Source organism: Rhinatrema bivittatum, chromosome 4, assembly GCF_901001135.1.
Source record: "Rhinatrema bivittatum chromosome 4, aRhiBiv1.1, whole genome shotgun sequence".
Taxonomy (NCBI): domain Eukaryota; kingdom Metazoa; phylum Chordata; class Amphibia; order Gymnophiona; family Rhinatrematidae; genus Rhinatrema; species Rhinatrema bivittatum.
In genome coordinates this window covers 180,769,854-180,794,501 of record NC_042618.1, presented here as the reverse complement: position 1 = coordinate 180,794,501, position 24,648 = coordinate 180,769,854, and the positions used below count along the sequence as shown (strand labels likewise).

The 24,648-nt window shown below is 45.4% G+C and overlaps 1 protein-coding gene across 11 annotated transcripts in view; it reads left to right on the top strand.

The window, feature by feature from the left end:
* Positions 1-24,648, top strand: part of ARSG (arylsulfatase G) — a 240,054-nt gene that overhangs the window by 173,292 nt on the left and 42,114 nt on the right. For all 11 annotated transcript variants that reach the window (XM_029599301.1, XM_029599300.1, XM_029599306.1 and 8 more), the window contains one exon: positions 3,543-3,651. In XM_029599301.1, coding sequence (XP_029455161.1) covers positions 3,543-3,651 — 109 coding nt within the window. The remainder of the gene's footprint in view (positions 1-3,542; positions 3,652-24,648) is intronic.

The following is a 24,648-nucleotide window of genomic DNA, read 5'->3' as shown; positions in this document are numbered from 1 at the left end:
AAAATATTCAAATTAGGACCCGCGGTAAAAAGAGGCGCTAGGGACACTAGCGTGTCCCTAGCGCCTCTTTTTTGACAGGAGCGGCGGCTGTCAGTGAGTTTGACAGCCAACGCTCAATTTTGCTGGTGTTGGTTCTCAAACCTGCTGACAGCCACGGGTTCGGAAACCGGACGCCAGCAAAATTGAGTGTCCGGTTTTCAACCTGTGAGCCGTGGGCTGATTTAAAAATTTTTTTTTTAATTATTTTTAACTTTTGGGACCTCCGACTTAATATCGCCATGATATTAAGTCGGAGGGTGCACAGAAAAGCAGTTTTTATTGCTTTTCTGTACACTTTCCCAGCGCCAGCAGAAATTAACGCTTATCTTTGGGTAGGCACAAATTTCTGAAAGTAAAATGTGCGGCTTGGCTGCACATTTTACTTACTGAATCGCGCGGGAATAACTAATAGGGCCATCAACATGCATTTGCATGTTACAGGCTCTATTAGTTTCGGGGGGGTTGGACGCGCGTTTTCAACACGCTATTACCCCTTACAGAATAAGGGGTAAAGCTAAGGCGTCAAACGCACATCCAAACGCGGGTTAACAGTGCGTTCCGCCAGTGCGCACTGTACTGTATCGGCCTGTCAGATTCTTTATGGCTTCTGGAGAATGACATAAAAGAAGATATGCAAGAGTAATCTGGCATAAAATGGAAATATTTTTCATGGCCTGGAAAAAAGGTTTTCCGGGCAGTCAGGAAGGAGAACCACCATGGATGCCCCTTTATTTAAAATAATTATAGTCTGCCTATTACCCACAGACATGCCCATAAACACTGATTCACCCAAATGCCTGCACAACTTTAAAAGACCCTTGGTCAGATTTTGTTAGCCCATTACTGCTGACGTACTTCTAGCATGGCCCCAATGAAGGGTCTGAGCAGAAGATATCCTCATCACTTGCAAGCCTACATCCTGCATGAAATTCTTATTAGTAAAATGTAGCTATAACTGATTGGCTAAGTGATGGCTTTGAGGTTTTAACAGTTTCAGCAGGTACGTTTTCTATGGGAGGGAACAGAGGGTTACAGCTCACAGGCTGTTTATCATGCGTTTCGAGTCCACAACATTTCCTCTGGTATAAATTCACTCTTTATGTGCCGCTCCTAAGCGCGCCAAGCCTATTTTGCATAGGCCCGGCGACGCGCGTATGTCCTGGGGCTTGAAAAAATAGGCGGAGAGTGGGTGGGGCAGGGGCGGGACCGAGGCCTCCGGCACAGCGGTTGTGCTGGGGGCTCACGCGCCGGCACTTGACCAGCACGCGCAACCTACGCCTGCCCAGAGGCAGACGCAACTTCGTCACAAAGGTCGGAGGGGATATAGATAGGGCTGGGGGCGGGTTAGGTAGGGGAAGGGAGGGGAAGGTGGGGGGGGGGGGGGGGGCGGAAGGAAAGTTCCCTCCGAGGCTGCTCTGATTTCGGAGCGGCTTCGACAGGAACAGGGAAAGCCATCGGGGCTCCCCTAGGGTTCGGCGCGCAAGGTGCACAAGTGTGCACCCCCTTGCGCGCACCGACCCTGGATTTTCTAACATGCGCACGGCTATGTGCACATGTTATAAAATCTACGCCCGCGTGTAGGTTTAAAAATCTGGCCCCATGGGTTCTTGAAAAACACAGTGTAAGATCCTTTTTTTTTCTCCTACTGTGTACATAGAGGCCTATGCAATAAAGTTTAATTGAGCTAAAAATAGCTTGCTATACATTAAGGGGTAGATTTTATAAATTAGCGCACGCGCGAACAAGAGTACGCGGGATTTCAATAGATACACTCGTAGCTGCACGTATCCATTAAAATCCGGGGTCAGCGTGCGCAAGGCTGCCCAAAATCGGCCTCCCCCCACCCTTCCCCTCCCTTCCTCTGCCTAACCCACCCCCCGGCCCTATCTACACCCCCCTCTACCTTTGAACAAGTTACGCCTGCTCGAGGCAGGCATAATTTTGCTCGCACCGGGCCGGCTGCCACGTGCCATGTTCCGGTCCAGGGGCTGATCTGGAGGCCGCAGCCATGCCCCTGTAATGCCCCCGGATGACGCGCCGGCCGCATCATGCCCCCGATGACGTGCCGGTCGTGACACGCCCCTCCCCCCCAGGAAAGCCCCGGGACTTACGCGTGTCCCGGGGATTTGCGCGCGTCGGAAGCCTATGCAAGATAGGCTTGGCGCGCGCAGGGGGGGTTTGGGGTAGGTTTTCGGGGGTTAAGCATGTAATGTACGCATGTAACCCTCTGAAAATCTTTCCCTAAGGGCCAGATTTTAAAACTTAGGCGTGGGCAAAGATTTGTGCATGCAACCCGGCGCACACAAATCTAAGCCCGATTTTATAACATGCGCACGCAGCCGGGTCGGCACTTGTGTGCCTTGTGTGCGCCGAGCCCTAGAGGAGCCCCGATGGCTTTCCCTGTTCCCTCCGAGGCCGCTCCAAAATCGGAGCGGCCTCGGAGGGAACTTTCCTTCGCCCCCCAGCCCTACCTAAATCCCCCCCCCCCCCCTTTACCTTTGTTCGCGAAGTTGCGCCTGCCTCCGGGCAGGCGTAGGTTACACACGCCGGTGACGGCTGGCCCCTAAGGTCTTAAAATGTATGTTAAGATAATCCCCCACAACATTAAAATGTAAATGAGGAAGCATCATATGTAAATAAGGTATTAAGGACAAGTCTTGGTAAAATTTTCTGTATAACACATTAAGCCCCATTTCAACATACACATTTTACCAAGCTGTGCAGTAAAACATTTTTATTGCATAGGTCCCTTGGTCAGTTTCTGATCTTTTTTCTCATGATTCTACCTACTGTGATCAAAAATAACTTTTTAAAATAATAATGTATATTTAATGAGATTATACAAATATAAGAGAATCTTGTGAGAATAATAAAATTTAAAGAACAATACAATAATAAAATTAAAGGAAAAGTACAATTGAAACCCTACCAATTGCTATAAACCATTAGCCTACAATTAAAAAATAAATAAATAAATGGGTAGGAGAGGTAGGGAACCAAGAAATTAGGATCATCAATAGAAGGAGAAAAAAAAAAGCTCAATATGATAAACACCCAGCAAAACCTATTTAAAGATACATCATCTAACAACAAGATAATATACCATCCCCATTAAATAGCAATAACCATTTGGCTAGAAGAAATCTTGTCATTAGTACAAATTTTTAGGTGCTTTGAATCTGTAAATATATATCTAACATTTTCACTTTTTATCTGGCATTTACCAGGATAATGCAAAATAAATAAATAAATAAATAAACTCAGCACTTAAGGCCACAATCACATCTCCAGAAATTGAATACCAGGAAATACCCTGAAGATAACACATCCTTATAATGAAAAAATTGTCTATGAATAAGTTAATTTTTAATTTCATTGAAGTGCTCAGATAACAAAAATGGACAAGTCACCATTATGAAAAGCTTTTAACAAAGGTATTCTGTTTCTTTTCTGTGCTTGTTGATGTCTTGCGGAAGGTAACGTTTTCTCTGTCTGTCGTTCAGGTGGGAGTTCAGCGAAGCAAACAGCCTGGGAAGGTGGTCATCGGGTTCCAGCAATAGTTTATTGGCCAGGGAGGATCCCAGCAAACATCACAAGTCCTGCTTTGCTAAGGTAAAGTTCAAAGAACAGACTGTTATCTGTGTTGGCAGTAACTATAATCTCTTTGACAAATGAGCATCTAACATTTGCTGATTTAGCAGAGAATATGTGTTTATTGGGCTTGTTAGCAAAGATGAGTTATATTGTCGCTTATCAATTTATAAGGACTTTAACATTACAAAGAGGCCAGCTAATGGTCAGGCTCAGGGTGTATATAGACCAGGTTTGAAAGGGACCAGGTCTGTGACATCTGGCCAAAGGACTGTCACTGGGTTGGAGGCGGGAGGAGGTGTATCAAACGGGGAAACTTCCAAGATTAAAAAAAAAAAAAAAATGTCAAAAAAACTGAAGCCGTTTTCAGTTTCCCTGTGGAGCTTGCCATACCCACAGGACTGCAAGCTTGTTTTCAAAGGGAAACGCCCTGCTGAGTTTCTCATTGAAAATGTGACTGGCATGTACAATGTGGATATGTTTGTACCTGAATGGGAGCAGGTACAGAGTGGGATGCAGGCATTTCAAAATTAAATCTTGGCGCTTACCTTTGATTTCCTAACTCCCCTGCCCTTTTTTTTTTCATGCATATAATGGGTGGACGGGCCAATTTTCAAAATGTGTTTTTAGGCAGGTAAACGGATTTACCTACATAAAAATCTTTGATTATTGCCTTTATTATAATCTAGTAATAACTTCTATTTTCTATCTATATATCTATATCTATCTCTCTATATATAAACATTAGTTTCCAATAGGCCAGTTAGGAAAGGGGTGGAAACCAGCAGGTTTGTTAAAGGCTGTTCTTTGCAACAGTAAAATGACAACTTTTTGGGTGACATATAAATAGTAGAAAGGGTCATAAAAGATATGATTGGAAGTAAATCACTATTTTATGACTGCTTCATCAAAAGAAATGTTGCTAGTGACACAAAAGAGGTTAGTAAAACGTACAGAAAAAGGACATGTAAGCATTCTTTTCATAAATATGAATTGTTATAAGTTCAGATTTGAAAAATACTTCTGTTTATGTGGTTAGTGGGCCCAGGAGTTGGACTTAGTTCAACGCAAGGTATAGAAGGTGTGCAGATTTTCAGTACAGAGGCACTTTATCTGCCCAGAAGGAGCTGAAAGTGCCTGTGTATTTATTGGCCTGTCTTAGAAGAAAATCAGGAGCTTGACAGCGCACTGTACAATGAGATCTGAATAATATATTACTACAATATTGTGACTAGACTCAGATTCATGGGCTGGAGTTTTTCTCCATTTCATTCATAAAATCACTGTAGCTGTCAAACTAATTGCACAAACCTAGTGAGGGAGTTATATAGGCAAAGTATGAGTCACCCATAACCAATTATGTTACCTTACTTTGATCGAGACTGGAGAGTAACTTTAGACCTGAGTCAGGATCTGAACATCGCTGTGTGAAGCTGCTGTAACATTGCAATCGCTACTTCCAGATGTAACCAATGAACAACCCTCAAACTGGTGCCAGAGAGAGAAGGAGAGAGATGAGAAGAGGGGAAAGAGAGAGAGCACAATTTAACTTTGAAAAGTTATTTGTTCTGATAAGAATCCATATTATATTTTAAATAATCAATGTGTGCAACATATTGAATTGGTGATGGAATCTGAGGGAAGCTTGCACCACCAATGTTCTGAGTGTATAAATGGAAAAATTCACTCTTCACTGTTGTCAGTCAGCAATGTCTGTGTTAAAACATAAAACAGCAATATCGAAGGAGAAAAAAAAATAGAACAAATAGTTCAGTAGGATGGCACAATAGAACTTGGCTTTAATCTTTACATGCTTGATTTTAACAAGTTAGCACAAATTTTGTAAACTGAATTAGGAAAAAATTCATATCTAAAGCCAATCTTCCCTGAAAATGGCATAGGGGGTGTGTAGTTAGTGTCCAATTAAATACATCTTGCACTAAACTTTTAGATAAGGGCATTCAAGGAGTCATCAGATGTAACAAACACCTGAAGTAATTAGACATGTTCATGACTTGAGGCTGAGAGAAGGAAGAACAGTAAATAACCCAGAGTGCACAGTGTACTTGGCAAGCAATCCTTGACAACTAAACTACTTCAGTTTAGATTGTAGGGATGTTTTCTTACCTTTCAGAACATTATTATCTAGTATTTACAGCCTTTTTGTTTTTTGCCCAGAAACACCCCCAATAGTTGTGTAACTGCTGAACAGTAACTTTGAAGACTTTCAAAATGCCATCCTGCTTTTGGCGTCATTGTCGGATGCTCTGATTTGTTTATGTCCACCAAAAGAAAAGAAACAGAATGGAAGGGGTCCAGAGAAGGGTTACCAAAATGGTGCAGGGTCTGAATCATAAGCCCAGTGAAATGAGGACCTAAATATGGATATGATAGAGACATTCAAATATCCCATAGGTGTAAATAATTTAGAAGAAGCAAATCATTTTTTATTTATTTTTTAGTGGAAAAGAAGTTCTAAAAATAAGATGTCATGGTAAAAGTGTGAAAGGGATTAGATTGAGTAATAACACAAGGAAATATTGTTTATAGAAAGGGTGGTGGATGAATGGAATGACAACCCAGGGGAGGTGCTGGAGGCCAAAACAGTAACAATTTAAAAGAGCCTAGGTCAGGTACTGAAGATCCTTATTTATGAGGAAGTAAATGTGAAACTGGAATTCAAGTAATGTCTGCAGCATACAACTGAATGGGAAAATAGACGAGCCTTCCGGTTTGTATGTGTCCCTCGCAGTCTGTATTTCTGTGGAATATAGCAGCTGGTGCTTATTATATATTTATTAAAATCTCTTGTATTCCGCCATACTTGGTGGAGCACATAACATGAACAGTAAATTGGCACATAATAACAAACAATAAAACAATCTTAACATGGAAAGGATAACTTTCAAACCTATTCACATGGCTGGACTTGCACGCATTACGTGGATGCGCAGAGATTTGTCCTAGTATTTTATAAACTGTGCAGCAATGTAGTTCAGCTCTGAATGTATACGCAAATATTTGAAATGCAATGAAAGCACTTCATTTTTCTACCTATTTTATAATCGTACGCATATATTTTATGTATGAAAAACTATATATATAGAATCCTGATTTAATCATGGAGCAGGTATATTTTTTTCTTTTTTACTTTTTTCATTTTCTTTATTGAATTTCAATTACAACACAGAACAAGCTTCATCAGTAATACAAGCATAGCAAAATATTTTTTTAAATATTCGCACCTACATGAAATCACCATTTTATTGATACTTCTGACTTCTGGCTGCCAGTTTACCCAGTCCATCTGCACGGAGACCTTCCTTCACCCTGCTCTCCCTCCAATTCACCCAGACCTTCCACCCAAAAAAATAGCAGACAACAGAAAAGTCCGATTTCACTTGTCCAGATCAATAGCAGGTGTACAAGTGCACAAACATGTTAGCTAATGTATTCTCGTAAATCTCTTATAAAATAGCAATTTCCACACATCTCATGACCCTGCCCTGAGGGCCCCTTTATTGCGCCAGTAAATGTGCATGGAAAACCAAAAATATGCACGTACTTTTGATATTTATAAAATAGCATATATGCGATTACAAGCTACTTACACCCATAAAGCAGGTCTCGCAGCCGAAAAAGCATGATGTTAAAGCGTCTTTGCAGATGCGCTTCTTTTGATGAAGGTAGGCTTGGGTTTAGGCATAAGTATCCTAGGCAACTGCCTCCGGTGCTGAATTTTCATAGGTGCTGGAGAGCCAATGCTACCATGCCACCATCTGGACCTGTCCCTTCCCGGCGCCAACCTCACAGCAGCAGCTATGCCAGCAAAATTCAGCAGTAGGCCTGCAAACCTTCCTGTGCTGAAAGGTTCCTCGCTGGCCACACTCCCATCTCCATATGGGCTTTCTATTACCATAAAAACCTGTGCTAAGGTTGGGGTCACCGCAGGGCCTGTCCAAGTATAAGAGCTCACAGGCCCCGTGCTGAATTTTGTTGGCGTTGCTGCTGCAGATTCAGTGGTGGTTGCAGCCTGCAACTTTTGAGGTCAGGTTGGGATATGGTGAGAGGGAAAGATCTGGCCAGGTGGGGAATGTTCTGGGTCTCTAATTCCAATGACATCGAGAGGGGGTGGAACAGAACTACCCACCTTTGCCTGGGGGGAGCCCTGATGTTAAATTTGGCCCTGGATGAAGGTAGATGTAGAAGACAACTTTCAGCAGAACATAAAACCCAAGAGGACAAATACTTAGAAGCTGATTGGCCAGATAGGAAGGCCCCTCACATTTTATGGCTTTAAAATCTAAGCAAACCACCTTAAAATCTACCATATAGAGACATAGTCTTTAGAGACGCAGGCTACTATTAACCTTACTACCTGTTCAGTTTTAAAATGACGTTTCAGAAGTCCAATATAAAGGGAATTACAATAGTCAATAGATATCATAATGAAAGCTTGAACTATTGATCAAAAATCACCTTGTGTCAAAATGTATCTTAAACATCAAATTAAAAAATGACTTTTAAAACTGCATTTAACTGTGGTTATAAGGACAAACGTTGAGTCAAGTAAAATCCCTATTTCCCTGACAACCTCAGAAAATCGGTTCTAAATCCCATCAATTCATAAGGGAAGCAAGAGAGTCTGAGACTGAACAGCGCTGATCCACTGAGCTTCAGTTTTTCTTCAAATTCAAAACAAGTTAGTTTTGATGCATCCAAACAGTCACAGCATGTAGCCAAAGAGAGATTTTAACAAAAGCTATAGAGGGACAGCCAAGAACAGGGAAGAGAAATTGAATATCATCGGCATAAATTTTGAAATTTGTAATATATGAGGACAAAAGATGACAAAGTGGTTGCAGGTAGATGTTAAATAGGGTCACTGATAAAGTGGAGCCCTGAGGGACCCCAGAAACAATTGATTTCCAGGATGATTGCTGCAAACCTATTCTCACCTGTTGTTGGCGGTCAGACACAGAAGAAATAAACCATTGAACAACACTACCTCTTATGCCCAGCCTAAGCAGCCTATAAGTGTGCACAAGGTGATTGACCACGCCGAAGACCGCAAATACGTCAAAAAGGATTATGATAGCGGCAGCACTATTAACCACTTCCCTTGGAGCATAATCAGTTTAAGGACATTAGCAATGTTTCGGTGCTGGCCCGTTTCAAAACCCATAATGAGACTGATTTAATATTAATAACTGTCAAAAAAAATCAGCTGAGGAAGCACAATTTTTCTAAGCGTTTTCCTAATGTAGTGTGGTTGGCTGAAGTCTGAAGCCAGAGGGAAGATCAACAGGGAGGGCTACCCTTTTTAATAACCGGTTGTGCAACTGCTCTTTTGAAAAGTTCAGGAACTATACTTTCAGTCAATGAAAGATTAACTACTTGTAGCTTTTCTTTCTTTGACTCATCCATGCATCACAAGAGGAAACTTTTCCGAGCTGGTGTGGCTAGCTCTAACACTTAAGCCACAGTGTAAGGAGAAAACCTGCAGAGATCTTTGCTCAGATTTTAAGTGTTAAAATAAGTGCACTTACAGTACATTCCTGGGAAATCTGGCAAAAACTAAGACATTGAAAATGAAGGATCATGACGACTGGATAACTCTGTTCCAGAAAATGGCCTAATAGCAAGTGAAATTTATGCAAAGGCATTTATTTTCTTATGCCACAAGAAAAGGAATGTGAGCTAGCTAGGGGAAAGGGTGCACATCTTTAATTCTGTCCCACAGAGATTTACCTCATGTGTAATTTTAGGCACATCTTTGAATTTTGCAGAACAGCAAGCAATCTGTGATATATATATATATATATATATATATATATATATATATATATATATATATATATAATTTTTTGGTTCTTCAGCTTTGCTTTATTTGTGTAATTTTCGTATTTGTGTGTGCATTGTCCCCACTGTTGGACTTCTTGGTTGTGGTAGGTTTTGAAAGGCACTATTCCTTTCAAATGCCTCTGCATGCAAATGATATTTGAAAGGTGCCTTTGACATTTTAACAAGTCTTAATCCATGACTTTCCCCAAATGTACCAGAACAGCATTGTGACTCTAACTGTGAGGCCTAAGGATGGCTGAGTACCAGAGCTTGTAGGATGGTGGCAGGACAAAAGGAAGGAAAAATCCCAAGCATGGTGTTTTCAAAGATTAAAGATGCAGCAACAGCCTGTTCCAAATGGACAGTAGCATCAGGTAACCTGAGAGGACTGTAGGGAAAAAATCTATTGTGGACCAAAACTAATGTATTTTATTGCATCATGCCATGTGGACTGACCGCACAGTATGTTACACAAAGTATATCTTTGTTTTGTACCATACAGATATACATTTAAACATATTTTTCGCTACATTCCTCTCTGGTGTCTGCATTCTATTTTCAACCAGCTGATATCTGGAAGCCACCCACCAGGCAATGTTCTTTGGTTTGTTGCTTCTTGTATTTGAATCTTCTTGTTTTGCAGAAAATAGGAGCTCAGCTTAGAAAATCTTCTCCAGTGAAACAATTGAAGCCCCACAATATTACTTCACAGTTCAGGTTGTAGTAGAATAATCTGACATGAGAAATTGGTAGTACCTTTGCCTCACTGGCATAACAGCGCCCCCAATAGAATATATAGTATTCTCTGAGGACAAGCAGGATGGCAGTCCTCACACATGGATGACATCATCTGATGGAGGCCGACTCAGAACTTTGATCTCAAAGATTCTAGAACTTTCAAACGTGCCCTACTGAGCATGTGCAGCTATAGTCATCACCCTGCCCCCTAGGCAGAGTCCCTTGGTCTCTTTTTTTTCCGTGTGGTCATAGGAACCCTATGTCTCGCAGTATTCAGCTTTGCTCTCTCCTCACAGTTTTTGTAAGTGATTTTTTCTAGAACTGCAGCTGTTTTCTTTCCTTTACTTTATGGTAGTTTTATTTATTTTCCTTTTTCTTCTTTCCTCTGTCTGCAGGCCACATGGCGGGCCTTGGTTGCTGTACAGTCTAGCAGAGTCTATTTCTGTCCCTTAAAAAAAAAATACTGCATGAGCAGTTTAGTATCTGTGTCCTCTCCTTGCTCTGTTTGTTTTTGTACTTTTGCTAGGTGCTGGCAGGACTGAATGAATGCAGACTGTGGGTGATCCGTGTAAGCTACTGAGCCTTGGGACTCGCCTGAGTTCTACATGGGCGGGAGTTCCATGTCATTTCACCAATCAATCGAGGTTTAGACAGTGCAGAGATTGAGGACCACAATGTTCCTATGGGGGAGAGCTCATCCTCCCCACATTCAAAGCAACTAGTCTCCAAGGGCAGAAGCACTGGATGACATAGCCTCCCCTCCAGCTTGCCAGTGATGGCAGTGTAGTCTCCTGTGAGAGAGGGTGAGCAGGAGCCTGGGCAAGCAGCTTGCTACCACACCTTTGGTACCAAGCCCAATAACGGTTGCCTGTGCATTGATTTAATGCATCAATGTCAGGACCACATTGGGGACCAGGACTGCCATTGAGCACCATGGTCACCCTTGATACCGTTGAGGTGCTAGGACGCCCTCAATGCTATCGGGGTATGTGATCACCCTCTATGCCTTAAGGGCCTTCTGCCTTGATGTGGCAGAGTAGCAGCACCGACCTCTAGTGTCGGGGGACCAAGTCTTGGAGGCAACAAAATGAGGATTAGAAGCCAAGATGTCAAATTTTAATCCTTTATTGAAGACTTGGAATTTTCAAAAGCGCCTTTTGAAAATTCCAAGTCTTCAATAAAGGATTAAAATTTGACATCTTGGCTTCTAATCCTCATTTTGTTGCCTCCACGGCTTTATTAGATAGCCTTCCGGGGGACCAAGTCTGCCATCAAGCGTCATGGTCCCCCTCGATGCCATCATAGCTGCCCTCAATGTCCAGTGGCCCCATACCTCAATGGCATCAAGGGCATCGATGGTTTTGGGGCAGCTCTGCATCACGATGGCATTGAGGCCACGCACCGTGATGGCCCCGAGGGCAGCTGCAACATCGAGGCCACATACCATGACGGCATCAAGGGTGGCCACTCACGCTCCTCAATGGGATCAAGGGCATTGATGAAACCGAGGGCATCGACTACACAGAGGCATCAATGGCATCGAAAGCATCGACATTGAGGGCAGCTATGATGGCATCGAGGGGGACCATGACGCTTGATGGCAGACTTGGTCCCCCGGAAGGCTATCTAATAAAGCCGTGGAGGCAACAAAATGAGGATTAGAAGCCAAGATGTCAAATTTTAATCCTTTATTGAAGACTTTATTGAAGACTTGGAATTTTCAAAAGACTTGGAATTTTCAAAAGCGCCTTTTGAAAATTCCAAGTCTTCAATAAAGGATTAAAATTTGACATCTTGGCTTCTAATCCTCATTTTGTTGCCTCCACGGCTTTATTAGATAGCCTTCCGGGGGACCAAGTCTGCCATCAAGCGTCATGGTCCCCCTCGATGCCATCATAGCTGCCCTCAATGTCGATGCTTTCGATGCCATTGATGCCTCTGTGTAGTCGATGCCCTCGGTTTCATCAATGCCCTTGATCCATTGAGGAGCGTGAGTGGCCACCCTTGATGCCGTCATGGTATGTGGCCTCGATGTTGCAGCTGCCCTCGGGGCCATCACGGTGCGTGGCCTCAATGCCATCGCGATGCAGAGCTGCCCCAAAACCATCGATGCCCTTGATGCCATTGAGGTATGGGGCCACTATGGTGGCCATTGGATGTGTTGGCCACCGATGCCTTTTCTTGCCGCTCTCAACAATGTCAAGTACCACCAACGAGGCACTGGGATCGCCACTGAGCGCCTTGGTCATCCCCAAGGCCATTGACTACTGGGGATCTTGAGAGCCCTTGAGTGCCACTGAAGCTCTCGAGCGACAGCCTTGAATAGATCGAAAGCCGGAGTTACCGTTTACTCAATGCAGCCTGGTACACCAAGGCATCCAGGTGCAGTGATCTGGTGCTCTTGAGGCTCCTTGGCGGTGTCCCGATGGGGCACTGAGGGGCATTGTGCTGTCCCATCACTGTCCTATGGCTATCGGGCACTGTGGATGCTGATGATCTCAGGGGCCCTGAGCCTCTGGGATCGGGGCAATTGGAGACCCCACCTGGACTTATGCATCATTGGTGTTAATGAGCGTTAGTGAGGCTGTCATCAGCCATAGCCGCTGGTGAGGTATGCCATCGAGCTCGCAGCATCGATGTCCTCGGACGGATATGAGAGCCGAGGGGAACAGTCGATGGTATTGGCTGTCATCAGTTCCTCTGGGCACCAATAGGGTGTGTCTGGGCCATGATGGGGCTGCATAGCCTCTGCCTGCAGGCACATCTGGAATCCTTGGTACTGCCAGTCCATCGATGCGTTTGGGCACTGGGGTCTCTGTCGGTGTCATCGGGCTGTTGAGGTCCATGGGCACCTGTGGCGCTGGGGATGGTGCTGTACACCGCGAAACTGATCAAGATTCGGTCAAGCGCCTTCGAAGCCCTAGGTGCACTGTTTTGTGCCCTTGATGTGATCTATCATTGGTGAGCATGAAAGCGCTGTGGGCCCTACGGGTGCCGTCACTACTGTGGACACCAGTGGATGCAGTCAGATGTTGCAGGAAATGACCGCAGAGCACCATGAGCACTGTCAGTTGCTATGGACTTCGCTGCTATCGTTCCATGAGGGAAACAGTGGTGAGCCATTCCCGACACAGTTCAAAGGATGCGTCCAGCCTCTTGGAGTATAATAAGCTACTGGAATGGGCAATGTTTATCCCAAATTGAAAAATGCTGAGACAATTGAAACCATATTTGAGGTTTAAAGCACTTAAAACGGTTGCTTATGCTTTAATCCTATCTTCATTAGATTATTGCAATGCAATTTTTATGGGCTTACCATGTAAATCTATTCGTAAATTACAAGTGATTGAAAATAACGCTGCAAGAATCATCCTGGGGAAATCTTGTAGAAATGCTGCTGAACCATTATTGTATGAATTACATTGGTTAGTTGTTATAGACAGATCTGTAATTTAAGAACTTGGTTTTGGCATTTAAAGTTTTAAATGACATGGGCTCTCCTTTTAAAGGGTACTTTGGAGTGGAATGTCCCAAAAAGAAATTTACGTTCAACAGGGGGATGATATTTACAACTTCCTCCGGTTAGAAATTTTAAGCATTTGTGCCTGGGTCAAAGGTCATTTGCAAATGCCATTCCAATATGTGGAATACTCTTGCTAAGGAGCTGAGGGAAGAAATCAATTTGCTAAAATCTAGAAAAAAAGCTAAAAACCTGGTTTATATCTACAAATTCCAAGATGTATTAGTCAAATTGAGGAGAGAAGTGGCTCACCTAGTTTGCTAGGAAATATTGTCTTGATCAGGAGAGAACATTTTAAATTGCTGCATTTTATGTATGTTTATGTTTGAATTATGTGGTATTTTATATCTTATGTTATGATTATTTTGTACATCACTTTGGGTGATAAAAATTTTATCTGGAAAGCGAATAATAAATGCGGATAAATAAATAAATGCCATAGAATGCAACCCACCATACCCAGAGCCCCAGCGGCGGTTATCTGACTGTTTGTTTTTGCTGGGACCCATTCGTTGATTACTGTGGTGGCCTTCCCCATCCGAGGGTGGTTGCCAGGGGCAGACTGGTCGCTTCTGAACCTCAGCGATCAATGATTGTGTCTCAGCTCTCAAGTGGAGCGTTAGGTTTTTCAGAATCGGGAGACCCCGATTCCCGTTGCTTTCCTGTCCATTTAGGAAGGGGGATTCGACTGGGTTCCAGGACAACTCTTATAGGTTCCCCTCTGGATGCCTGGTTGTCCATCCCTGCAAGGGGTGTCCCTTGTGCTCTGTTTCCCAGAGAAGAGATGTCACTTCTTCTAACTGGCGGTTGCTCTCGGTTCCTCTTGGGATCCGAGAGCCGGTCGAGCGGTAGCACTTTCCTTAGGTCATCCTAAGGCACAGCAGGTCTATTTCACGAGGGAGCCTTTCCAGAGTAGCTCCTTGGTGAAGATTAGGGGTTTCTCCCATTCAGGAGTCACCTTTGATATCTGCTGAGCTCAATGGGCATTTTTTGATAAGGACCACTATTGCCAGTCATTCTCGCTTGCGAATCCCCACCTCAGTGAGGAGGGTTCTAATCTATCTAATTGGCGAGTTTGCCTTTCAACCTATCACCATATCCATGGCTGAGGGAGTTGGGGGATAAGGGACTCTGCAACAGAGTTGCTGCTCTTGATTGCAATGGCTTGCGAGCTATACTGCCCCATTTTAGGGAAAACCCTGTCTGCGGACAGGGGATTCCTGGTTCATGCAACGATTGTTCCATTTACTGGACCGCGTGCTTCCTTGGGGGAAGTATATGTTATCATGGCTGGTATTAATATCTAAACCAAGTTCATGGCAATCTGTTCCGAGATCACATTGACCCTGCCCTGATACCCTTAGGGTTTCCAGGCCAGTGAAGAAATCCTCTGACAGGAGTTTGCACTTGTGGCACCCCAGCTTCCTGTCTCTTGGTGGTGTTTCTGGATTTCTTCCTTGTGGAATTTGCTCTCAGTTTCAGCTGTCCCAAGCAGGCTGAGGGCTCTGTCTTGATGGATAACTGTCTACTAGAATTGGCAGTGAGTTATTCACTTGGGAGTGAGTTAATAAACCTAGTGACTTGTTCTTACCCCACAGTCCAGTAGTCTGCTTCCTTAGGTTCTTCACTCCTTCTTACTTCCAGCTGGAATGTTGGGGGGAGGGGAGGAAAAACTAAGGCATCTGTGGTATATTTTAGTGTGTATCTGTAGGGAAAGATACATCACTTTTTCCCTATATTTTCACCAAGCTCTGGCCAATACTGCCTTTAGCTTTTCTCACTTCAATAGGTTGCCCAAAGTGCCTTCCTGCTCACCCTAACTATCCTGTAGACAGAATGGATAGCCCTGCCCTTGACAGGGTGCAGTATGGGTGAGCTTCAGACCTAACGCATCTCCCTGCTTGGGGATTTGGGCTAGCGATCCCATTCAAGGATTGCCTTTCATCCCCTGAAATTCTTGATGCTGTCCTTCTGGTCAGCTATGTATGGTGCTTTGGCACGTAGGGTCTGTCACATACCCCTGCTGCTGTACTGATTATTCTTCCAAATGTTGCTTGGGTTTTCTGCCCATTATGCCAATTAGCCAGACATGGCACACTTCTGCAGATGCATTCTGTCCTTCAGATACCAGTGGGGAGCTTTCGGGTCCCAGTTGGTTTTTCGATTATCTTGCAAGACTGAAGGAAACTGTGCGGTCTTTGTCCAAGAGTCCTTTTCTTGTTTACATCACTAGACATTTTCCTGTATCTATGAGGTTCTAGACTTACTGTCATCAGGGTTTACTGATCTGAAACCCTGCTTGTAATGTTTTCCATGATGCGGAGTATGTTTTTTGCTGGTACTTGCATGACTCCCCTGCCTTAAGTACCTCTGCTACACATCTCTTTCCTATGGTTTTCTCCTTGAGAACCCAACTCTTCTCCCACTTAGACCCCTTTGTTCGTCAACTTCTTCACAGACAAAAGGGAGAGAGGTGATGGTTTCAGCACAGTGTGGTTTCCCGCTTTGTCCTGCTCGGCAGCTATAGCTTGGGATTCACCCATGTGTTAGGACTATCATCCTGCTTGTCCTTGGAGAAAGCAGAGTTGCTTACCTGTTACAGGTGTTCTCCAAGGATAGCAGGATGGTGTTATGTGTCCCGTTCACGGCAGGCCTGCGACTGGACCTACTCACCCTTGCAGGTCTGCTCCCGGACCCAGACCATCCTCGCTCGTGGCTGTCGGCAGCCGCCTATGCCCCCGAGCATCTACTGCCTCCTCGGCTGTTCCTGACTCCTCCGCGGACCTCCTTGACTCCCAGCAGGTCTCCCTGTGTGGGCTGCGCCTCCTGTGGGCCCTGGCTTAGGCACACGCACCTCCCGTACCTTTTAAAGGGGCTGCGACGGGAAACTAGCCCGCTGCCCCGGATGATGACATCATCGGGCCCTGCTATTTAAGGCAGGGTCCCTCCACTAGTTCCTTGCCTTGGCAACAGGTCTCCACGTTTGTTTGTGTGCTAGTTGCCCATCGCTTCTGATTCCTGATCCTGACTCCGTTCCTGGTTCCTGCTCCTGACCCATACCTTGGTCCCTACCTTGTCTCGTTGGACTGATTCTCTGGCTTTGACCCTTGCTACGTTGGACCACACTCAGGACTGATTCTCTGGCTTTGACCCTTGCAATATTTGGTTACGCACTGGACTGACTCTCTGGCTTTGATCCATGCTCTGCTCTGACTCATACCTTGTCTTGCTCAGATGCCTGCCCTGACACCAGCTTGCTTTGACTACGCCTTGGATTCTACCTGGACTTGGCCTTTAGGCTTCGCCCTGTTCCTATTTGGCGCCTGGGACTCTGGATCCCTGCCTTGTCTGGACCCACATCGGTCCGGTGATACCTCTGCTGGTTCCCGTCAACCCTTGCACCTCATCTACTGGGAGTCATCACACGGAAGCCCGCCTTAGACCAGCCAGCCCTGGCACCCAAGGGCTCAACCTGCAGGGAACAAGGGCTGGTATTGGCGATGCTCCAGTTGGCCTCCGTCTCCTAGTCAGCTCCGCCTTCCAACGGTGGGGACCCATTGGGCTTGCCCTACAGGTAGCATCAACACCACCTCGGGCCAAGGGTCCACCACCAGCGCAACAGATAGTAATCCTCATGCAAGTCACCCGCTTCTCCTGGGAGTTGGTTACTCCATGTATTAGCTATATAATGGACTGAGTGACTCTGCCCAGGGGGCAGGGGGATGACTACAGCTGCACATGCTTAATAGGGCATGTGTTGTGGAGTGCTAGGAGAGCGGTCCCACTTACCAAGAGGTGTGTATTCTTGGGCCACGGCTCGACCTCAGAGGAACTCCGAAGAGGTGCCGCGGTAGGCGAGGCATGCCCGAGCATGGGGTGGATGGGAGCGAGGCTGGACTGAAGACTGGAGATGCTGAGCCCCCTCCGGACCTGCACGCTTAGGAAGACAACAACGCAATGATGGTCTTATGAACAGTCCTCCGACCATTCCAAGCCCTTTCGGACCTGCCGCAGATTACGGCAAGAAGCAGCAGGCCGGATGGAATTCAGGGCAGCGGAGACCGGAACATGGAGATTCAGGCACAGACATAGACTCAGGAACGAGGTTCTGGGATGCACAGACGAAGACTCAGGCACAGACAAAGACTCAGGAATGAGGTACTTGGATGCATAGATGAGACTTTGGGGTATATGGACAGTGGCGCGATCCCTCAGGGTGCCCTACTCAGCCAGTACTATTGGTCTGGTCACGGACCACCCTGTCCTACATCCGCGGGAGCGGGACCAGCGCAGGAAGGAATGAGGTACTTGACTTTCGGAAGACTCAGTAACAAGGTACAAGGCTTGCATCATGAAGCGCCCTACTCAGCCCGCCCGTGGGGCTGGTCGCGGACCACGACATGGCTTGCCGCGAGGTACCAAACGTGCAGAAGATTCAGGAACAAGGTACTAGCTTGCAGAAGATTCAGGAACAAGGTACTTGGCTTTCAGAAGATTCAGGAACAAGGTACAAGGCTTGCATCATGAAGTACCTCTACTCAGCCCGCCCATGGGGCTGGTCGCGGACCACGACATGGCTTGCCACGGGGTACCAAGCGTACAGAAGACTCAGGAACGAGTAACCAGGGGTTCAGGAGAGCAAGACAGGATCATGGACTTCAGGATCAGGAGAAGCAACATCAGAGCTGGGTCACGGACATCAGGAACAAACATCTGGACTGGAACACAGATACTGGATCAGGAGACAGACTTTAGGGCTGGCACACGGACATCTGGAACAGCAGGTGAACGTCAGCACGTAGACAAAAGGACAAGAATAGAAGCTCCAATGAAGAACAGGAAACACAGGACCTTGAAGAAGTGCTGGAACAAGGACAACTCCTGGAGCGAAGGACAGCAGGATCCCAGGAGTGACCAACTCCTTGCGAAGGCCAAGCTGGAATGACGCTGAGCCCTTTTGTAGGGCTGAAGAGGACAACGCCCAGGGAAGGGTCAGCAGGGGGCCACACCTGGCTGGCCCTTGAAGAGGAGGAGAGAGGCGCGCGCCCGCGCCTTAGGAAGCTGGACGAAGAGAGGCAGGATCCACTGGTGGCGCCCCCAGCCACGAGGAAGGCCCAAAGAGAAGCAGGCAGGCAGCGGAGCAGCTCCGCCACAGAGCCAAAGGTAGGCAGGCTGCAGGAGCGGCTCCATGCCGCGAAGACTGAAGCTGGAAGGGCTGCAGGAACAGAGGACGGCTGCAGGCACCGGCAGGGATGGCTTTCCTGCCGGGCAAGGACCCAGACTGCATCAGGCACCAGCAGGGACGGCCTCCCTGCCGGGCGAGGACCCTGGCATCGAGTGAATCGCGTCGGGGAAGAGCAGGAGTGGCAGCAGCCGTCCCAGCCGCATGGGAGAGCCCCCAGTGGCCCGAACCCGCCGCGCAGGGCTGGAGGCAGCCGGGAGGGAGCCCGGTGACTGGAAAGACACCAGCGGCCCGACCGGCCGCGTAAGGTAAGAGCCTGCCCGTGCTCCTCGCGGGCAGGATCGCAACAGCATGTTTGAAAGTTCTAGAATCTTTGAGATCAAAGTTCCGTACTGGGCTCCATGCAATGATGTCACCCATATGTGAGGACTAACATCCTGCTGTCCTCGGAGAACACCTGTTACAGATAAACAACTCTGCTAAATGTTCTTAAAAATATATCATACTTGTTTGTTGACCCTTAATTTTTCATAAAGCTTGTAACTGAGTCTGTTACAAGAATATCAGCATCCAAAGATAAAGAGTTCTGCTGTTTTTTCTTTTGCTTGGCAATTCCTTCCTGCTGCTATGGACTTCAGCTTAGACAGACATGGTGCTGTATCCCCCTTCTAGGGGATACAGCACCATGAGCTATCATTCATAACTACCTTGGGTTTTTTTCATTTTTACATTCTGCCCTGTCTAACCATCACAATGGCCAGGGGCCATGCATTTTATATTTTGTAGATTGCATTTTATTTGTGCTTAGTTCTGCTGTATTGCATACTATTTTGTTAATTGAATTGTTAGCTGCTTTGGGTTTACTTTCTGTACTAGAAAGGTGGGATACGAAACTAAAATGAAATGAAATCTTCTGAAACCCAGTATATATAACTGGCTAATGAGCATCACTCATCTGTGATGGTTGGAATTCTGTCACTGTCCCTGGGAGCTGTGCTGCATCTCCAGGACTGGCCAGTTTTGAGAGCAGAATCAAAGCTTGAAAGTCGAACCTGGATAACTTGCCCTGTGCCTGGGCTGGTAGGCCATACTCAATCTACATTTTGTGTAGCAGTCCACACATATGAACCAACCCAATCTTATTAGGTGAGAATGGAAGAGGCAGTGCATTAGAAATATTCTCTCTGATAAAGTGCTATCACATTAGGAAGCCAAGAAGGACCGCAAGCAGGCAGTTAAAACAGGGCACCACTCCCAGCAAGGACTGTATTCTGATGTCTTTCAATAGCAGATGTGTTTACTGTAAATATACGAATGGATGGGACAGAAAGGAACAAAGGCAGTTTTCCTCACAAGCATACTGAAGCTGCTGCTAGGGACTTTAAATATCAAAAAGCAATAGGCAGAACCTCAGTGACACAAACATAACCCGGCATGTGATCCAGGTTAGGCAGCTTTTTTCCCAGTCTTAACAAATATGCACAGCCAGATAAACAAGTATTACATGTACAAACCCAACCCAGCAGCTTTGTGCCCAATCTGGCAAATGAATCCGTATTTGTAACTTTGTAATGCAAGCGTTGAGAACCTAGTGAATGTCTATGTGAGAGGTCATTATTCCTAGTCTAAACAACAAAATTATTTTCTAGGCTTTAATTACTCTAAGTTTGCTGATTGTATACATCCATAGTTATTTGCTGTTTTATAACATAAGGAGTGAATTTTCAAAGAAGTTGTGCACATAAAATTAATGGGATATTTATCCCATTGAATAGCTGGATAGGTTATCTGTCGTCTTATTTTTCTGTATTGGCCTCCCTGTGTTTTAAGACTTTCATTTTTTTTTTAGAATGAGACTTTGTTTTCCTTCAGTCACAACATGGGAAAAACCATTTAGGCCCAAAAAGTGATGAAATCAATACAGAGTACGAGTGTTAGCTTTGGGCAAAACATAATGTTTTAGGAATTAAAATAGAAAAGACACAAAAACTTAGGTGTGGTCTAGATAGGATATCGCACTGTGAGTACATGAACAGGATGAACTTCCCTGTACTTAAGAACATTTCCTGTTCAGAGAGAGTTCAAGTAGAAGTGAAGTTGCTTTTCCGATTGCTGTGATATCAGCTGTTCTGTAAAACCTGAATGTTCTAGGGGTGGGATTTTGAGCAAGTAATTTCAGCCTTTCCAAGCCCTACATATTCTCATCGTTATTTTCATAAGGTGGAGTCTGTGCTTGCTTGCCCTTATTTATTTATGCATTTATTTACAAGTTTTTATATACCGTCATTCAGTGGGTTTCCATCATAACGGTTTACAACATTTGCATAAAACTTCTAATACAGTTTCAATTCCTAAAATCATACATAGAAGAATTATAATAAAAGAAAAGTAAAATATATAAAAGTATTAATAGCACATAAAATGAAATATGAACAGGAGTTAATATCAGAAATAAAAAATAAAAGGTCATATAAAATGTCTGAATAAAACTAATAAAATAGTTCAGTTTCTGTAATTAAATAAAAAAAACAATTCAATGATGAAAGGAATCAGTAATCTTTTTTTTTTTTGCTGATGGAGGGATTAACTGTTACGCGCGCGGCCTCCGGCAGCTGTTAAAGACCGAGAGCTAAGGGCCTTCGGCTATTGTTACAAGCACGGAGACACGATTGTTTCTAAAGCAGGTGATGTGAGCCCTTGGGCCACGGCATGGCTCAGGGAGGAGCCCCAAGACACACCTCGGGAGGTAAGATAGTGCGAGCACGGGAAACGAAGAGCAGAACAAGGCTGAAACAAAGACAAGGACACAAGGTCTGACCCTCTACCGGACCTGCACGCCCCATGATGACCAACAACGCAATGTTGATCAAGGAACAGTCCTCCAACCGTTCCAAGCCCTTTCGGACCTGCCGCTGGGTACAGCAAGAGTTGGCAGGCCGGACCGAGGACGAGGGAAGATGGAGTCCTTAGAAGACTTAGACGAGGACTGAAGTGAGGACACTGTAGACGAAGACCGAAGCAAGGATCAAAGTACTGGGTCGAGACTGCGACGCAGTGCGCCCTTCTCACTCCACCCGCGGGACTGGTCGCGGACCACGCTGGGCTTGAAGCAGACTCCAGGAGGGATAGTGGAAGCTGATACCAGAACATGACGAAGATACTGAAGAGGCCTGCACCGGGACGTGCCCTACACAGCCCCCCGCGGGACTGGTCGCGGACCATGCCGGGCTCGGAGCAGGTTCGAACAGTCTTGACATGGATGAATGCAAGTTGCAATAGGCTCCGAAGACCAGGACAAGACTGAAGCAGGATTCGATTCTCAAGGATTAAAACAACGGACTGAAGCAGAAGTCTTTTGGAGGGTTACACTGTGGAGATGAAGATGGCCTTGTACCGTGAGGCGCCCTACACAGCCCACCCGTGGGACTGGTCGTGGACCACGACAACGGCACGCCAGGAAAGTGAACATCAGGGAACCAAGGCATGGAGGCAGAGGCGAGACAAAGGCATCAGGGAGGACATCGGGCATCAGGAACATGGAGACACGGATGAAGAACATCAGGAACCTGAAGACATAGACGAAGGACATCAGGAACATGGAGACATCTGAAGACATGGACATCAGGATCAGGAACAAGATGAACACGAAGCCGTCATATCAAGGAGACCACGGAGGACCTGGATCAACAAAGGAGCACAGGCGACTGTGAGACTCGATCCGAAGGCACGGAGTGACTGAAGAGGAGGCCCTCTTATAGGGCAGAAGCAGGAAGTTGTCATCGGAAGGAGCCTGGGGCATATCCGGCCACGGGCCCTTTAAATACAGTGAAGAGGCGCGCGCTGGCACCTAAGAAGCAGGAAAAGAGAACACAGGACCATGGACAGCGGCGCCCAGCTGCACAGAGGAAATATCGCAGGGAGCAGCAGGCAGGCTTCAGGACGGCCTCCTGCCGTCTGACGAGGACCCCGGGGATGACGTTGCGGCTCCCTGCCATGGAGGCAGGCCAGGCAGCTCCAGGCCGCACAAGGAATTGGGGGGCGTCGGCAGCAGCACTTAGGCCACGACGAAGAGTGCGGCAATGGTGGCTCCCGGCGGGGATAGCCATGCCATACCAGGCAGAAGATGGGTGCGGCCCCCTCCGGCCGGAGAACGAAGTCGGCAGCGTCCTGCCACGTTTGAAGATGTCGGCGGCCCGAGTGGCCGCATGGGATGTCCCGGCAGCAGTAAGGTGAGAAGCCTGCTTGCAGAGAGTAGCTCCGCGGGCAGAAATCGTAACATTAACTGAATGGTATATTGCTTGAGAGTGAATGTCAGTGAATTTCAGATTATGCCTTCCTGAACAACCAAGTTTTTATCTCCTTTTTAAAGCTTTTTATGTTTTGTTGTAAGCGAGTTTCAGTTGGTAGTGAGTTCCATAGTTTCAAGCTTGCTAATGAAATTTCTCTCTCTCTTACTTGTGTTAATTTGGCAGTTTTTATTGAGGGAATAGATAAAAGTCCTTAATTCGTAGATCGTAAATTTCGCTGTGGGGTGTGTATTTTTATGGCTGTATTGAGCCAGTCTGTTTTATCTCCATAGATAATTTTGTGAGTTATTGTTAGAATTTTGTATTCAACTCTATATTTTATAGGAAGCCAATGCAGTGATATTAAGACCGGCGTGATATGGTCATGCTTTTTTGTTTCCATAAGAATTCTTGCTGTCGTATTTTGGAGAATTTGTAGTGGACGTATTATTGTTAACGGTAACCCTAGAAGCAAAGCATTACAATAATCAAGATTAGCAAAGATTAGTAATTGAAGGATAGTTCTAAAATCATTTTGATCCAAAAGGGGTTTTAATCGTTTTAATATTGATAATTTGTAATATCCTTCTTTGATTTTGGTTGCTTTACAGTTTAGTTCATTGTCAACAATGAAACCCAAATCACGGACCTGTTGCATTGTGGTGTTTATGGAATGCAACAAAACATATGCACTTATGATACCTTCTGCAATATGGACTTTCATTTAGAATTTGCAATTTTCGGGAAATGTAGAGCCAATAATTTTTTAAGTCTTTCTAGATCTCAAAATATTTTACATTTTATTACTGTAATCTAAATCTATCTTGGGTTTGAAGTAATGGGGCAGTTTTCATAAAGCCCCCTAGCAGCAAGCTATAGAGGTACTTCTCAAAGAGAAGCCACTTTGCACCTGTTGTATCTGTGGCTGGGGTTAGGTGGGGGAAGATATGTGCATATATTTGAAAATTCTTTATATGTGCATAGTTTACTGCTCTGACCTAACCTCACCTCCTGAAATGCCCACTTTTTGAGCAGCCAGGGGCAGTTTTTCAAACTCATTGATCTAGCATCTAACTTCTTAAATTAGCTGGTTAGATCATTTTGAAAACTGACCTCCATGTGCATCATGTGCTTGAGTTTGCAGAATTGATTTTGGTCCTGAAGACAATAGTGGGGATTTATAGTAACACCTTTCCCCATTGCGTCCTATGTAGAGGAGTCATAGTAAGTGCTTTTCAGCATATTTGTTTAGCAGTATTGTAACCCCTGGACAGGATGGATCCTTTACTTGGCACACAGAGGCACATAGAAAAAATAAAGAATGGATCCTTTCTGCTTAAAACACCTCCACAGTCTCTATATATCTCTCCCTTACTCCATGTGTAGATTTAGTCTCTGAGGCCAAATCCTATTTGTGGGAACGACCAATAGCTCTTATACCTTGCTTC